Source organism: Equus caballus, chromosome 2, assembly GCF_041296265.1.
Source record: "Equus caballus isolate H_3958 breed thoroughbred chromosome 2, TB-T2T, whole genome shotgun sequence".
NCBI classification, from domain to species: domain Eukaryota; kingdom Metazoa; phylum Chordata; class Mammalia; order Perissodactyla; family Equidae; genus Equus; species Equus caballus.
In genome coordinates, this window is record NC_091685.1 from 83,230,585 (window position 1) to 83,248,173 (window position 17,589).

General features: G+C 35.8%; 1 protein-coding gene across 6 annotated transcripts in view; it reads left to right on the forward strand.

Annotated features, from left to right (window-relative positions):
- The window catches only part of PDGFC (platelet derived growth factor C), a 207,984-nt gene that overhangs the window by 142,229 nt on the left and 48,166 nt on the right, over positions 1-17,589 (forward strand). For all 6 annotated transcript variants that reach the window (XM_001500645.7, XM_070257478.1, XM_023636395.2 and 3 more), the window contains one exon: positions 12,856-13,036. In XM_001500645.7, the coding sequence (XP_001500695.1) occupies positions 12,856-13,036 (181 nt within the window). The remainder of the gene's footprint in view (positions 1-12,855; positions 13,037-17,589) is intronic.

Consider the following 17,589-nt stretch of genomic DNA (forward strand, 5'->3'; position numbering starts at 1 on the left):
AATCCAACTGGCCAAACTGAAACCTTGGCTCTCCATTTAGTTGCTGTGTCACCTTGGCCAGGTTCTTAGCTTTTCCATATTTTATAATCTATAAAATGGGCACAATAACAGTATCAACTTTTTATTATTGTTGTGAGGATTGAATGAATTAATGTATAAAAGCAATTAATAACTGTAATTATTTCTAAATTTATTTTCAATATGAGTTAAAGCATGGATAAACATTTTGGAGTCCAAAAATGTATCTAAAACTTCTATTCTGTGTATGAGTTGCATTCTGCTAAACTGAAATATAAGCCAGTAAGCACTGTGGAATAATTGTCATCTTATTAATTTTATTACCTTCCCCTGCAAGCTCCGGCTCCAGCTGACACTTGCAGAGCCAGGCCTTTTTAAGATCCCCATTCATTTGTTGGCAGGGTTTCCCACCACCGTCAGGTTCGATAATTCATGGGGTTGATTTAATTGACAGGGTTTTAGTTAGTATGAACTAGAAACAGCCTGTTTTGCAGGGTTGGTTTATTTTTGTTGAAGGAAGTTGGGTGTCTGACAATTACGTTTACCAGTGAATTTATTTCTTTGGTTTACTCCTCACAATCCTTACGAGTAAGAAAGCAGCCCTCATGTCCTCACCGTTTTTAAATTCCCACATGAGAACGAAAATTTTGTCTACAATACCAGACTTGTTTGTCAAACATAAAAGAACATAAATCCTCCATGGGTCCCCAGGGGTATGTTAGAGAAAGGGAGTGATCATTATAAACCACTTAAGCGCTGTGTGCTCTGTATCATGTTGCCGTGAGAAAGTGATGTTTGATTGGCTCATAAAATAGGTTTAGTAAATCCTTTAAATACTGATGTGAGCAATTGTGCATGATGGAAATTAATACCTGAGAGCATATTGTCAGGATTACCTTGTCTCTGGAACAGTCACCTGGACATGCGTAGATTTCTGCATTTAAGGATGATTATGTTTTGTGATTTCACTTTATGTGTCAAATGTTGCTGGGTTTTGTCATTTCCCTTTCATTTGCCTACGACCTACAGATATCTTTTGTCATTGTTTTCCCTCTTCATTTTCTTCTTAATGTTTTGGGCTGTGTTGTAGTATACTGACCAACCAACTACTGCAATGAATCCCATATTCTGCAAATGGATGACTGAATTTAATGCATTAGTCTTTTTTCTTTCTCTTTCTTTTCTTTTTTTTCTTTCTTCTTCTTCCTTTTTTTTTCTTTTTGTGGGGAAGGAAGGTTGGCCCTGAGCTAACAGCTGTTGCGACTCTTCCTCTATTTTGTATGGGGGATGCTGCCACAACATGGCTTGATGAGCAGTGTGTAGGTCCACACCCGGGGATCTGAATCAGCAAACCCCAGGCCACGGAAGTAGAGTATGTGAACCTAACCACTACACCACCGGGCCAGCCCCTGCATTAGTCTTTTTTCAGCCACATTCTATAGTCTCAAACAAGTCAAAAGGAAATACGGAATCAAGTGAAAATGATTTTTGTTTTGTTTTGTCTTTCTCTGCTTTGAAGATCAGACGGCAACAATGAGGCGTGGGAATACTTTTCAGGTGGACCCTCAGTTGGTCTATTATGCATGATCTTGAATATGATTTAAGTAAAAATGGCTAGTTTTGTGACTATATCCTTTAGCAAGAGCATTTACTGTTTTGATTAAGAGGGAAAACTAAGCGTTAGTAAATAATGATTTTATTAATGCTTTTCAATTCCATAGATATCTAAACAATTGTTGGGTATGAATATAAAAGTTAATGGTAGAATAATTGGATGAAATTTAGAATTATATTGTTATATGACACCACTTCTGGAAAAAGTCTAAAAATGCCTAATTTACTGTGAAAGAATTAGTAGCATATGTTAAGTTCTGCTATTTTGTAGGCAAAGAACATAGTACTTTTTTAGATGTTCATTTCATTTAACCTTCATGGAATGCAAAGCTGTCTAGATTTTTAAAGTACTATGATAAATGTATGTGTTAGACTTGTGTGAGCATGTGAGAATTAATTGCCAGCAGTCTAACTGCACATCCAGAAATTGTTATAAAGGTTAATTTTTTTTTAATGTCATCAAATTCAGTAGAAAATCTTCATGAAAAAAGTAGTAATGTACTTGTCACTCCTCTTATTTGCAGAGCAGTGATTTTTGTATCAGTATGTAAGTTAGATAAAGCCAAGTTTAAGACTTTTTTGTTCCTTAATAAATTCTTTACATTGATAATCCACATATTTCCGTGTGTGATTAAAAATTCCTTTTAAATACCTTTAAAGAGCTTACCAAGCAGATAAACACATAATAGTGTTTCTTTTTTAACAGAAATGAAAAGAAAATCATGTACAGTAAGATAGATATGTGAGTTGTTAGTTTTAGGTTTCTTGCACATGATATTTTTTTCTCTTAAGATGCTTCTATTAGCAAGATTATAATAGGGTTTTTTTCTTTTTTTTTTTTTCTGAGGAAGATTCACCCTGAGCTAACATCCGTGTCAGTCTTCCTCTATTTTGTATGTGGGTTGCTGCCACAGCATGGCCGCTGACGAGTGGTGTAGGTCTGCATCCAGGAACTGAACCCGGGTCACCAAAGTGGAGCATGCTGAACTTAACCACTAGGCCATGGGGCTGGCCCCATTATAATAGTTATTTTTAAAATGGTCTGAAGAAAATTTTTGATGCTATGCATTCAGCTCAATGAGTTCATTGAAAACAACTTCATAATTTGCAAATCCAGTGGATCTTTTTGGTTTTCATCTCCTTTGATCTTTCTTTGGCCCTTTGCACTGCTGACCACTTCTGCTTCTGGTGGAGAGTCCCCCTTCCCCTTCCCTTAATTCTCTGCCCCCGCTCACGATGGTTTTCCTCTTGTTTCCTTGACTGCTGCTTTTCAGGATGCATTTGTTTAAAGATCTTTTCTTTCTACCCATATTTGAAATGTTGCTGTTTCCTGGCATTCCTCAAATGTGCAATGATTATACATCTGTGTTACTCCTCTCATTGAAACCTCGACGCCTGTACCTCATAGGCTGAAAGGATGGCAAACTCAAATGCCTACAGGGGTAGATAATGTAAATAAGTGAATATCTGGGTATTTTTTCAAAACCAGCATAGAAAGTAGATAGGGATTTTTAAAAAGCTATTTCCACTTGGTCCTCGCTATGGAGTAATGAAGGAATTCCTCTTTCTTTTGAAGGAGGAATTACTTGAATTGATGCCAAGGAATGAAGGCCCAGTGTTCATTCCTTCATTCAGCAAATACAGATAGAGTGTTTACTGTGTGCCTAGCACATAGGTGCTAGGAATAAGACAATAAATTAAATAAAACTTCTCCCTTTCCTGGAGCTGACACCAGTTCTGGAAATCTGAGCCCTCACAGAGTCGTGCCAGGGCTAATAATATTTAGTATTACCAGATTTTCAAATTTAAAAAAAAAGCCAGAAATCCAGACTTTTTTGTGAAATTCCATTTTTTAAAATGTTGACTTAAAATTTTTAAAGAAACAGAGGCTTTTGAAACTGTGCCTACCTGTTTGCAATGTTGGCTTACAAAATAATATTCTAACATCTGACTCTGAAATTCCAAGGCCTTCTCACCCACAGCTGTTTTTCCAGCTTGATCTCCATCTGCTTCTTTGTCTCCCATCCTCTATTCACAGTTGACATGGCTGACTCCTTCTTTCTTCTATTATGTTTTACTTATTGTACTTCTTGGTAGAATGCATTTCTTTTTCACCCCTGATCCGTCAGTACTCATTGACAGCCCAGATGTCAAGTCCTTTGTAAACTGACCCTAATCTCACTGTATAGAATTACTCTCCCTCTGCCAGGATTCCACAGTATTTCCTACATGCTCTCATTAGGGCACTCACCAAAGTGTTTTATGGACCCTGAGCCCAAAGAAGCTCTAGTTTCATCTTCGTATCCAGAGAATCTAGCATAGCACTTTGCACCAAGTCACTGCTCCATAAATACTTGTAGAATGATTGACCAGACCTGAAATCTGGCCCTCTTCAAACTAGCAGCGGTGGTAACCTCCATCAGACAGGTTTACCGCCCAAGCACAGAACATAACAGATATTCTATGAATAGAAGCTTTGTTTCACATGTAAACAGTCCTGATATAAAAATTACCCTTTGATTTAAAATGGTAGTTATCATCTTTTGTTCCAAGTATATCTGAAATAACTACTTAGGTCTGTTCTACCCAACTCCTCTTACGCCTGTCCCCACCCGCTTCCGAGTCCCACCACGCATGTCCGCCAAAACTCCTGGAATAGTTATACTGGCTGGCTTATGCATTTGTAGTTTATAACCCAGACTTGTCACATGATATAGTGGAAATATTTTCTCCACTTTGTATTTGAGTTTTCTTATTTATTGCTTTCAAACTCCTAAGGTTATATTGAAAGGTAGATGTGGGGGTGAGGGCAAGGGATGCAGGACAGAGAAGACGACAAACTTTATTGAGTGGCAGCTGTGTGCCAACAATGCTTTAGGCACTGCACTTGTGCTGTGCCATTTTTCCTTTCTTAGAACATCCCTGTAAGCTAGGTAACATTGCCCTCAACTCAAGGATAAGAAAATGAGGCTGAAACAGGCTGAGTTATGTGCCAGAAGAGAGTTCTGGATACTTCCTTAGGACAAAAATGTATAGGTATAATTGATTCATTTTATACGTTGTCCTTTTTCAACAATTTTTTCTTCTGTAAATTCGATACTGCACAAAATATATTACTTTTAGTTGTCTGGTATCTACTAAATTTAGACTTTTTTGTTGAGGTGTTATAATTGACATGCAATATTATATTAGTTTCAGTTGTACAATATAGGGATTGAATATTTATATACATTATGAAATGCTGACCACGATAAGTCTAATTGCCTTCTGTCACTCTACAAAGTTATTAGAATATTATTGACTGTTCTGTCTACATTGTACGTTACATCCCCATGGCTATTTATTTTAAACTAGAAGTTTGTACCTCTTAATCCCCTTCATCTATTTTGCCCATTCTCCCACTCCTCTCCAGTAGTAACCACAAGTTTGTCCTCTGTATCTATGAATCTGTTCCTGTTTTGTCTTGTTTGTTTGTTTTATTTTTTTAGATTCCACATATAAGTGAAATCATACAGTATTTGTCTTTCTCTGTCTGACTTATTTCACTTAGCATAATATCCTCCAGGTCCATCCATGTTGTCACAAATGGCAAGATTCCTTTTTTTAATATGGCTGAGTAACACTCGATTGTATATATACCACATCTTCTTTATCAATTCATCTATCGTTGGATGCTTAGGTTGTTTGCATAGCTTGGCTATTGTAAAGAATGTTACAGTGAACATAGGAGTGCGCATGTCTTTTTGAATTAGTGTTTTCATTTTCTTTGGAGAAATACTCAGAAGTGGAATTGCTGGATTGTATGGTAGTTCTATTTTTAATTTTGTGATGAGCCTCCGTACTGTTTTCCATAGTGGCTGCACTGGTTTACGTCACCAACAGTGTACAAAGGTCCCCTTTTCTCCATGTCCTCACCAAAACTTATTTTTTGTCTTTTTGATGATAGCCATTCTGACAGGTGTGAAATGATATCTCATTGTGGTTTTGATGTGCATTTCCCTGATGATTAGTGGTGCTGAACATCTTTTCATGTGCCTGTTGTCCATTTGAATGTCTTGTTTGAAAAAATGTCTATTTGGATCCTCTGCTCATTTTTTAATCAGATTGCTTTTATGATATTAAGTGGTATGAGTTCTTTATATATTTTGGAGATGAACCCCTTATTGGATATGTCATTGGCAAATGTCTTCTCCCATTCACTAGGTTACCTTTTCTTTTTGCTGATGGTGTTCTTCACTATGAAAAAGCTTTTTAGTTTGGTATAGCCCCATTTGTTTATTTTTGCTTTTCTTGCCTTTACCTGAGGAAACAGATCCAAAAAAATATTGCTAAGACCAATGGCAGAGACTTACTGCCTATGTTTTCTTGTAGGAGTTTTATGATTTCAGGTCTTACATTCAGGTCTTTAATCCACTTTGAGTTTATTTTTGTTTATGGTGTAAGATAGTGGTCCAGTTTCATTCTTTTGCATGTAGCTGTCCAGTTTTCCCAACACCATTTATTGAAGAGACTCTTTTCCCCATTGTTGTCTGTTTTTGCCTCCTTTGTCATAGATTAATTGAACAAATGTGAATGGGTTTATTTCTGGGCTCTCTGTTCTGTTCCCATTGATCTGTATGTCTTTTTTTATGCCAGTACCATACTGTTTTGATTTCTATAGCTCTGTAGTATAGTTTGAAATCAGAAATTATGATACCACCTGTGTTATTCTTCTTTCTCGAGATTGCTTTGTCTATTTGGGGTTTTTTGTAGTGCCATACAGATTTTAAGATTATCTGTTCTAGTTCTGTGAAAAATGCCACTGGTATTTTGATAGAGATTGCATTGAATCTCTAGATTGCTTTGAGTAGTATGGACATTTTAGCAATGTTAATTCTTCCAGTTCATGAGCATGGTATATCTTTCCATTTATTTGTGTCACCTTCAATTTCTTTCATCAGTGTTTATGGTTTTCAGAGTACAGGTCTTTCATCTCCTTGGTTAAATTTATTCCTATGTATTTTATTCTTTTTGGTGCAATTGTAAATGGGATTGTCTTATTAATATCTCTTTCTGCTATTTTTTTATTAGTGTATAGAAATACAACAGGTTTCTGTATATTAATTTGGTATCCCGCTGAATTAATTTATTAGTTCTAGTAATTTATGGTAGCATTTTTAGAGTTTTCTATATATAGTTTTGTGTCATTTGCAAATAATTACAACTCTATATCTTCCTTTCCAATTTGGATGCCTTTTACTTCTCTTTCTTGCCTAATTGCTCTGACTAGGACTTCCAATATTATGTTAACTAAAAGTGGCGAGATTGGGCATCCTTGTCTTGATCTTGATCTTAAAGGAAAAGCTTTCAGCTTTTCATGTGGCATACGATGTTCTGTGGGTTTGTCATATATGGCCTTTATTATGTTGATATATGTTCCCTCTATACACACTTTGTTGAGAGTTATTATCATAAATGGATGTTGAATTTTGTCAAATGCTTTTTCTGCATCTATTGAGATGATCGTATGATTTTTATCCTTCATTTTATTGATGTTGTGTATCACGTTGAATGATTTGTAGATGTTAAACCATCCTTGCAACCCCAGAATAAATCCCACTTGATCATGGTGTGTGATCTTTTAATGTATTGTTGAATTCAGATTGCTAATATGTTGTTGAGGATTTTTGCATCTATGTTCATCAGGAATATTGGCCTGAAGTTTTCTTTTTTTGTAGTGTCTTTGTCTGGTTTTGGTATCAGGGTAATACTGGCCTCATAAAATGAATTTGGAAGTATTCCTTCCTCTTCAATTTTTTCTAATAATTTGAGAAAGATAAGTATTAACTCTTCTTTGCATGTTTGGTAGAATTCACTTGTGAAACCATCTGGTCCTGGACTTTTGTTTGTTGGGAGTTTTTTGATTACTGATTCAATTTCATTCCTAGTAATCTGTCCATTCAGATATTCTGTTTCATCTTGATTCAGTCTTGGAAGATTGTATGTTTCTAGAATTTTACCCATTTCTTCTAGGTTGTCCAGTTTGTTGGCTTATATTTGTTCGTAATCTCTTATGATTCTGTGTATTTCTATGGTTTTGTTTGTAATTTCTCTGCTTTCATTTCTGATTTTATTTATTTGGCCTGATGGATCTGGCTAAAGATTTATCCATTTTGTTTATCTTTTGAAAGAACCAACACTTAGTTTCATTGATCTTTTCTATTATTGTTTTAGTCTCTATTTCATTTATTCCTGCTCTGATCTTTATTATTTCCTTCCTTCTACTAACTTTGGGCTTTGTTTGTTCTTTTTCTAGTTCCTTTAGGTGTAAATGTAGAATGTTTATTTGAGATTTTGTTTCTTTCTGGAGGTAGGCCTCTATTGGTAAGAGCCTCCCTCTCAGAACTGCTTTTTCTGCAGACCAAAGATTTTGGAACATTGTGTCTCCACTTTCATTTGTTGCAAGGTTTTTTTGATTTCCTCTTTGATTTGTTCATTGACCTATTGGTTGTTTAATGTCATTTTGTTGTCTCCATGTGTTTGTGTTTTTTTCAGTTTTCTTCTTGCAGTTGATTTCTAGTTTCATACTATGTGTTCAGAAAAGATGCTCGATATGATTTCAATCTTCTTAAATTTATTGAGGCTTGTTTTGTGGCCTGATGTGTGCTCTATCCTAGAGAATGTTCCATGTGCACTTGAAAAGAATGTGTATTCTGCTGTTTTCAGATGAGATGTTTTGTATATATTTATTAAGTCCATCTGGTCTAATGTGTTTAAGACTACTGTTTCCTTATTGATTTTATGTCTGGATGATCTATCCATCAATGGAAGTGGGATATTAAATTCCTCTAGTATTTATTGGTTTGCTGTCAGTTTCTTCCTTTATGTTCATTAATATTTTCTTTATATAGTTGGGTGCTTCTATGTTGGGTGCATAGATATTCACAGACATTATATCCTCTTGTTGGATTGACCCTTTTATCATTATTTAATGCCTTTCTTTGTCTTCTGTTACAGTCTTGGCTTTAAAATCTGTTTTGACTGATATAAGTATTGCTACCCCAAGTTTCTTTTCATTTCATTCGTATGGAATATCTTTTTCCATCTCTTCACTTTCAGTCTGTGTGTGTCTTTAGATCTGACATGAGTCTCTTGTAGGTAGCATAGGTCTTGTTTTTTTATCCATTCCTATGGATTGGTTGGAGAATTTTTTCCATTTACTTTTAAATTGATTATTGATAGGTATGTACTTAGTGCCATTTTGTTGATTGTTCCTGGCTGTTTTTGTAGATCCTTTCTATTTCTTTCTTCTTCCGTTTCTTTTTTCCCTTGCAATTTGATGGGTTTCTTTAGTATTATGTTTGGATTTCTTTCTCATTTGTGTATTTATTGTAAGCTTTCTCTTTGTGGTTACCCTGAGGTTCACATATAACATCCTAAGTATATAATAGTCTCTTTTAAATTGATTGCAACTTAAATTTGAACATATTCTAAAGCTTTATATTTTTCTGCCCCCCCCCCACCTTTTATATGTTTATGATACATTTTACATCTTTTTATTTTATGCATCCTTAACTAATTATTGTAAGTTTAGTTAATTTTACTACTTTTGTCTTTTAACCTTCATACTTGCTTTATAAGTGATTTAGCTACTACCTTTATTATTTATTTTCTTTTCCAGTGAGATTTTTACTTTCATATGTTTTCTTGTTATTAATTAGTGCCCTTTCTTTTTAGCTTAGAGAAGTTCCTTTAACGTTTCTTGTAATGCTGTTTTAGTGGTAATACACTCCTTTAACTTTTGCTTATCTTGAACTCTTCATCTCTCCTTCAATTGTGAATGATAAACTTTCCAGGTAGAGAATTCTTGGTTGGAATTTTTTTCTTTCAGGACTTTGACTATGTCATGCCACTCCCTTTTGGCCCGTAAAATTTCCACTGAAAATTCTGCTGATAGCCTTATGAGGCTTCCCTTGTACATAATAAGTTGTTTTTCTCTTTCTGCTTTTAAGACTCCCTCTTTATCCCTAACATTTACCATTTTGATTATAATGTGACTTGGTGTGTTTCTCTTTGGGTTCATCTTATTTGGAACTCTCTCAGCTTCCTGGACCTAGATGTCTGTTTCATTCCCCACATTAGGGAAGTTTTCAGTTAGTATTTCTTCAAATATTTTTTCTGGCCATTTCTCTCTTTCTTTTCCTCCTGGGACCCCTATAATGTGGATGTTATTCCACTTGATGTCCCAGAGGTCTCTTAAGATGTCCTCACTCTTTTTGATTCCTTTTTCCTTTTGCTGCTCTGACTGGGTGTTCCATTGCTTTGTCTTCCAGCTCTCTGATACATGCTTCCATTTCATCCATTCTACTGTTGAACCCCTCTGGTACATTTTTCTGTGCAGTTACAACTTGTGTTTAGTACTTTCTTATATTTTTCTGTCTCTTTGTTGAAGTTCTCACTGTTTTCATCCATTCTTCTCCTGAGTTTGAGACCATCCTTATGACCATTACTTTGAACTCTTTGTCAGGTAGGTTGCTTATCTCTGTTTCATTAAGCTCTTTTTCTGGGGATTTGCTTTCCTCTTTGGTTTGTAACATTTTCCTTTGTGTTTTCATTTTGCCTGCTCTCTGTGTTTGTCTATATGTATTAGGCTAACTGGCTACTTCTCTCAGTCTTAAAGGAGTGGTCTTGGTAGATGTTCCCATGTGGCCCAGAAGTGCAATATTCCCTTGCCTCCAGAGCCAGGCACTCAATGGTTGTCCCACATGTGGGCCATGGGCCGCAGGCTGTGGGAGGGCCATGGCTGTGGTGCGAGGTGGGCAGGTCATGGGGCATTCTCCCTGCTGGATAGGGAGGGCAAGGTTCAAGGTACTTGCCCATCCCATCTGCAGCTCAGTCTCGTGTGAGATGAGCCGGGCTTGGGGTGCTCAGCTGTCACAGTTGTAGCTTAGTCTGTGCACAAGGTGAACAGGACTCAGGTCACTTACCTCACCCAGTTATGGCTCAGCTGCTGCCCGAGAAGAGCAAGGCTCAGGGCACTTTCTTGGCCCACATGTGGCTCAGGTGATGTGCTGCATGGGTGGCGCCCAAGGCACTCCTCCAGCTTGGTTATGGCACAGAGTGAGTGGAGCACAAACACCATTATTTGCAGGCTAGTCCCAGCAGGTTCCTGCTTCTCCAGTAGCCTCTTTAAGATTAGCCAGTGAATCCCCTCTCTTGTAGTCTAGGCGCTTTTTAAACTCTTGCTTTTGTGGTGGATCTCAGGGCAAGTAGGTCTGTCTGTGAGTGCCCTAAGGGCAAGTTCTCCATTCCCTACAGTTCTGTGGTTCATCTGGTCTTAATCTCAGTTGATTTCCAAAACCAGAGATTTGAGGGGCTCATCTTTTCAGTACCATCACCAAGGGTCTTCAGAGTGGCTGAGGTGGGGCACAGTCCTTTCTCTTCTGCAGGGAGAGTTGGGTATTTTGGGGTCCCTCCCAATTTTGAGTCACCATGCCTGGGATGGAGTCCCTGTGAGGCCATGTCTCTGCCTCTCCTACCCTTCTGTATGCATCAGTTGTATCTTTTGTTGTGGAGGTTCTGTTCATCTAGTCCTTGGGTCCTTTTCAGAGGGAAATTATTCCACAAGTAGCTATAAACTTGTTGTGTCCATGAAAGGTGATGAGTTCAGAGTCTTCCTGTGCCACCATCTTGAACTCACCTCCTGGACTTTTTTTTTTTTTTTTTTTGATCTATCAATGTTTTACAACCATGCAAGACCTCCCTTTAAGAAAAGTTTTGCAATGTCCTTTTTAGGATTCTGAAATGCATTTCATAGAAGTAAACATCTATTTATATGTGCATTGTTTAAAAAAACAAATATAATGGCCTGCATGCTATTTAAAGCTGAAATAATAACAAAGTAATTTATATTAAAAAAAAGTATTTCAATACATAAATATACATGCACAATTATACTAGAAAAATAAAAGGTAGTAGCATTTGCATCTTTTAAGTAGACTCATGATTATGACAGCTGTAGATATGGACTAATTTGGATATGTTTAATTGTTTTAATTGTGATGCAAATAGTATAAGCAATGTTCCTGTTAGTGATATGGTTTTCCAAAATATTGAGTAACTCTTGGTAAAGTTCCAAGGTATTAAAATTTTTTTGAATTTATTTGATAGTTGAATTTCTGGAAAATATGCCTTAAACAGTAAAACATATTTGTGTTTATATGTGAGACAATATTAAGTTCTAGACTCAGATGAATGATAGCAGAAATTTCACCTATACAAATGTCCAGTGAACTATTTAAAAGACCTGGAGGATGTGGGACAAATGTGGTTTTTTTGAGACTTTCTATTGTTGAACATCCTTGTACCTTGCCCACAATATTTCACTGTCCTCCTCACACCTAGTCATGGAGACAAGCTAAAAAGTCTCTACAGATTTCTGAAACATTCTCTTAAGGGGAATAATAGCAGCTCTTGATGAGTACCGCTGATCTAAAACTTCCAAACCAAAGTTAACATTTGTTAAGAAAAAATTAATCATTGATTCCTTATGTGTAAGATACTGTGCATAGTGCAGTATAAAACAGAAGTCTATGAGAATTGGTTCCTTTCTTCAAGGATGTAACAGCTTAACTAAGAAGATGGATCAGTTGCATATGTATAGTTAATATTGTGGTTATCAAAAACAGAAAGATGTTGGTGAGCTGAGAACACCCAGAAAGGTCCCATAGAGACAGTACGGTACAAAGTGAGACTTGAAGGATGTGTTTATAATGAAGTGGTTCTAGAAAAGCTTGCATTGCAAATGAGGAAAGGGAGAGACAAGGGGCCTGATTAGGGTAAAAGAGCTACTCTCAGAAATTTAGGGACACTAGTAATAGGAAATAAGATTGGAGTAAGACTGTCATGTCCAAATGAAAAATTAAATTGAATAATTCATGAATTGACTGTCAGATATGGTTGCTCTGTACAAAATATTTAAGTTTTGAGATGGTTATTTAATGGATTTGGAGTTCCTTAACAGTAAAACTAGAATGCTTAGAACAGAAGACTCCTATTTCTTTAGTTAGGAATGCATTTTCCATTGTGTCTCTTCTTTGGAATATTTGATTACATTTACCCAGTTAAATTTGGGATGAATTCATAGCCCTTGTCCACAGATTCACTGCATTCACGGACATGGAATTTGAATCGCCAGAATAACGGATCATGACTTTATGTCTCTTTCTCTGTGTCTCTTTGCAGGTATGATTTTGTAGAAGTTGAGGAACCCAGTGATGGAACGATATTAGGGCGCTGGTGTGGTTCTGGCACTGTGCCAGGAAAACAGATTTCTAAAGGAAATCAAATCAGGATAAGATTTGTTTCTGATGAATATTTTCCTTCTGAACCGGGGTTCTGCATCCACTACAACATTGTCATGCCAGTAAGTAAATAAGAGTCCACTTATTTAATTGAATCAGTTATTTGTTTATTTTATTCCCTTCTAAGCAGGAGAATCCAGACAACCAAAAAACAGAAACCTTTCCGTTGTTTGATTCTTTTTTTCGTAAATGTCAGCATAGTTATCATAAATAACTTGAATTTCGTCATCATCCGCCATGTTAAATACCTTATCAATGCAATGAAATAAAATATATTTTTTACAACATTTAGAAAACTGTAGCATACCCTTCACTGTGCCACAACTCACTATCTGGTATTTCAATGTTGATGGGAAATTACATAGAGTAGATAGCATTTTCTCTTGAAAAAAATAGGAAAATTTGTGTATTTATTATTCTTACCACTTAGGGATCACCATAAAATTTGGACTGTATATTGTCTTCCTGAATTAATTTCAACTGTGAATCAGATTAAACAATAAAATATGATTTTAGTTTGCTAGCAGTGATCTTTCCTTATTTGATACTTTTGCATTTTACTAAATGTTACTTTTACTTTAAAGATGTAAATCTTGAAGCTTACACAGTATTCTGATGGTTCTTATTTTCAAATTCATATATATTTTTTGGAATTAATACATTGCAGAGCTAGAAAGCCAGCACTATTTGACATTAATACTATTTTAACTAAATTCATGTCAGTATTGTACTAAAAGCCCATGCTCTTATGTGATGTTTTACTTTTTCTCCCCCTTAAGGTGGCGTTATTTTTTTCTGTACTTACCAAAAATCTGTGTTTTGGGATGTATTGTTTATACATATGTACATAGCATTTTTCTTTTTATCTTTTTCTGGATAAAGCTAAACGAAAGAAGTATGAATTCTTTCCAAATCAATGTATTAGTAAAATATTTTTTTAAATATAGTTCTATTTTCCTACTTATCTTAATATTTATCCTGCTTAGATAATATTTATGGTCCTGTGTGCCCCAAAAAGGAAGTTTTGAAATTCTCACTGGAATTTAAGACATCTATTTTGTCTAATTATAATTGTTATTGTACGGTCATGCACCGCATATTGACATTTTGGTCAGTGATGAACCATGTGTACAATTGTCGCCCTATGAGATTAGTGCCATATAGCTTAAGTATGTAGTTGGCCATACCAGCTAGTTTTGTGTGAGTACACTCTAGGATGTTCACACAAGGATGAAATCATCTAATGACGCATTTCTCAAAACATATGCCCATTTGTTAAGTGATACATGGCTGTGTTTTTAGTTATATTGTTTTTGCTTGTACCCCTTATTTTGTGTATTATTTCAAACATGTATCTATTTGTTGTACTACAACACAAATATTCCAACTCTTTTGCTATTTTTATCACATTCTGCTTATAATACTAATTCAGAAGTATTTATACAAATTGATGATGTCATCTAGTATAGTTTTGAAATATGACCAATAATATCACCATTTAATAATATAAAAATTGGTATCTTTAATGATTTTGACAGGAGTGTTGGCACATCAGTAAGGACACTGGGAACACACATGGTGTGGTCTGCATGCGTGAGCATGTATACTCTAATTGGGTGTAAAAATGCTGCACATGGCAACCTAGCAATTCATGAGGCAAATTAGAAAATATGAAACCAATATTTAACTTTATTTATTATATTCATATTATAATGTTAAGCAGAAATTTCCATTTTTGAATGCCAAACTCAAGTCTGCTGAACGTTATTTAAGCAACTGACTAAATGAAGACATTTAAGTATTGTTTGAAATGCAGCTGAAAAGAAACACTAACATGCAAACTGAAGTTTGAAAATGATAATTTAGTCATTTAGTAACAATAGAATCATTTATTGTGTGTAACTGAAGTTAAGGGAGATCTCCCTAAAATATGTATTATGAACTTATATTGTGAATCTTCATCAATTTCCTTATATAGATTATTTGAGATATCTGTGTCTCTGTTCCATTATGAATAACTTTTTACCAGTATTGATTCTCTACCATTTCCTTTGTTAATTTCCAAAACTTTTCTTAATTAAATAATTTACTATTTTACCTAGAAATGAAAAGTGTTAATAGTAGACAAGGATGGACTTTTTAAAAAACAGCTGATATTTTCATACTGTGATTATTTGTCTGAATAAAGTCACTAAGAATCTATTTAACACACTTTCACAGTATCCTGTTTCACAGAATTTATGAACTTAATTTTTTTCTTAAGTTGATAAGATGGCCTTGGGAGCCAAGGCTGCACTTTGACAAAGTTATACAGTCCACATTTTCAGTTTGGGTTTTAGCACATCTAATGTTCTTACATACTTAAATATGAAACAATTAAATTTTACTGTAGGACATAATAGTGAGTCTCATATCACAGCAAAAGTTTTATTTATCCCAAACCTGTGACATAAATAAACTTTAAACTGAGAAAATATTTGTATTTTAAATGAACTAATCTCTTCATATTATATTAATTTAAATGAGTATAAATAGCAATCTACTATCAGGCTACAGAATAAGACATGAAAGTTAAAAAGTGCATATGCCAGCACTAAGGGTTGTCTTTTTCTGATTTTTTGACCACGTGAATTATCTGGTTGTGTAACCCAAGGAGTTGTGTGGATTCCATGAAATATGTAAAGATAAAAACACTGGAAATTTATAGTGCCTAGCTCATTTCTGGGCCCATTATAGGCTCTCAGTAAATATTTGAATGCTGGGTAGATCATATAACACCCCAGCTTAACTAATAGAAGATTCACTGACACTTGTGTTTTTATCTGTAAATGTATATCTGATTCGTGAGCCTTGTAATGAGATAACGAACCACAAGGATCCACTGAAAGAACCACCCATCCTCTTGACTGAGAAAGACCCTGCCACCTGGATTTGACCTGTCACCAGACATTTACTGCATCTGAACTGCATCTGAAAGACTTTAGGTGAAATGTGTATCACTGGTTGCATTATTAAAATTAAATTCAATGCATTTTAAAATGGTTATTGAGATAATTTGATAAATTGTAAAATGGACTTTGGTCGGCTGAGAAGTGACACTCTCCTGGCATCTATTGAGCCACATTTTGTGTGGCAACTAAGTTAGCCTGTGGTGAGCTTCAGAAAGTGGAGATATGTGGAGAAGTAGCATCAGAGTTCTTATATTCATCTGCCTTAAGCTTAGGAAAACAGTGGGCTTTGGGGCTGGAAGAAACAAGAGAACATGATGGTAGGGTCCTACATTGCCGAGTAAGTGTGACTTGGTGATTTTAATTTTACCAGAGAGCTTTCTGGAATGATTGCTTGTATATGAATTTTACAGTCTCACAAGCTTTGATTCTTTTGGGTTTAAATTTACTTCGACAATTTATCTACCTTTGTCTTGGTTTCTATCTCTATCTCTCCTCTCATACAGTCACACTCGTTCTGTTCAATAACTGCCCGAAGAACGGTGAGATTTGATGAGTGAACATTTGACAAGTGGTTTTGCTTTTAAGCCTTACAGAATGTTTTGAATTATCATTGTATATTGCTAAATGACCTTCCTCCTTCCAGTTCCCCCCTACAACACTTACAAGCTGGGCAGCAATCCATCAATCTTATCTGTGTATCAATGAATGAAAGCCTAAGGGAAGAAAGTTTGCCTTTTGGAGAGCAGACTTAAAAGTTCTTGTGGCATTTGCTCAGGGCCAAGTGCCCCTTCGAGCCCCTGGATCATCTCTGAGACTTTTGTTTTTTGCTTTTTTGCCAGGGATGACTGTCATAATTAGCACACCCACTTCCCCAGAGGCAATGATCTCACTGATTGCAAACCCACCGCTGCAAAATAGGACCGTAGGGGCCACTGGTCACCATGGTTTCTTAACTTTGTAATGATAAGAATGATATTAACCACAAGTCCTTAGTAGACTGTTGACTTCCTGCTTTGAGGTTTGTTAACTGAGTGCCTAGCACAAAGCCAGCATTCCAGCTGCTCATTACTGTTCCACAGAAATTCAGCCATATCCCCTTAGAGTTGTCTACAACCCATGTGGAGCTGCACTAACTTCTCATTTACTATATGTTATCTTTGTTGCTGTTGCACAGTGGTGATGATTCATAGAGTAGAAAACCGAGCATCACAATAATGACACCAGTTATTCTCCTGGTCCTGATACATTAGGCTGTATTACCAAGGGCACATTCTTGCCCCACTTAAAGAATTAGACTGGTTTGGTGTTTTGTTTTTTGGGGGGAGATAGGGGTGGAACATCCAGGGTAGTTAAAGAAATTAGTGCATTCTTATGACATTATAACATTAATGTGTATAATCATCCTTACCTGCTTTTTATCATTAACCCAGTGAATATTTTGCATCTGTTCATACACAGAAAAAAACTTTTGAGTTTAATCACATACTTTTCTGGGACAAATTATGGAGAAAGCTTATTTTAATATTCTGCAAATCTGGCAAGAAAGGGAGATAACCACAGCCTTCTTTGGGAGCATGAATGGATATTTGATTCTAGCCAACCTTTAAGACTCCATGGCTCTGATTACCATGTGTCTTAGTGGTAGTGTTCTAGTACATTAGTTA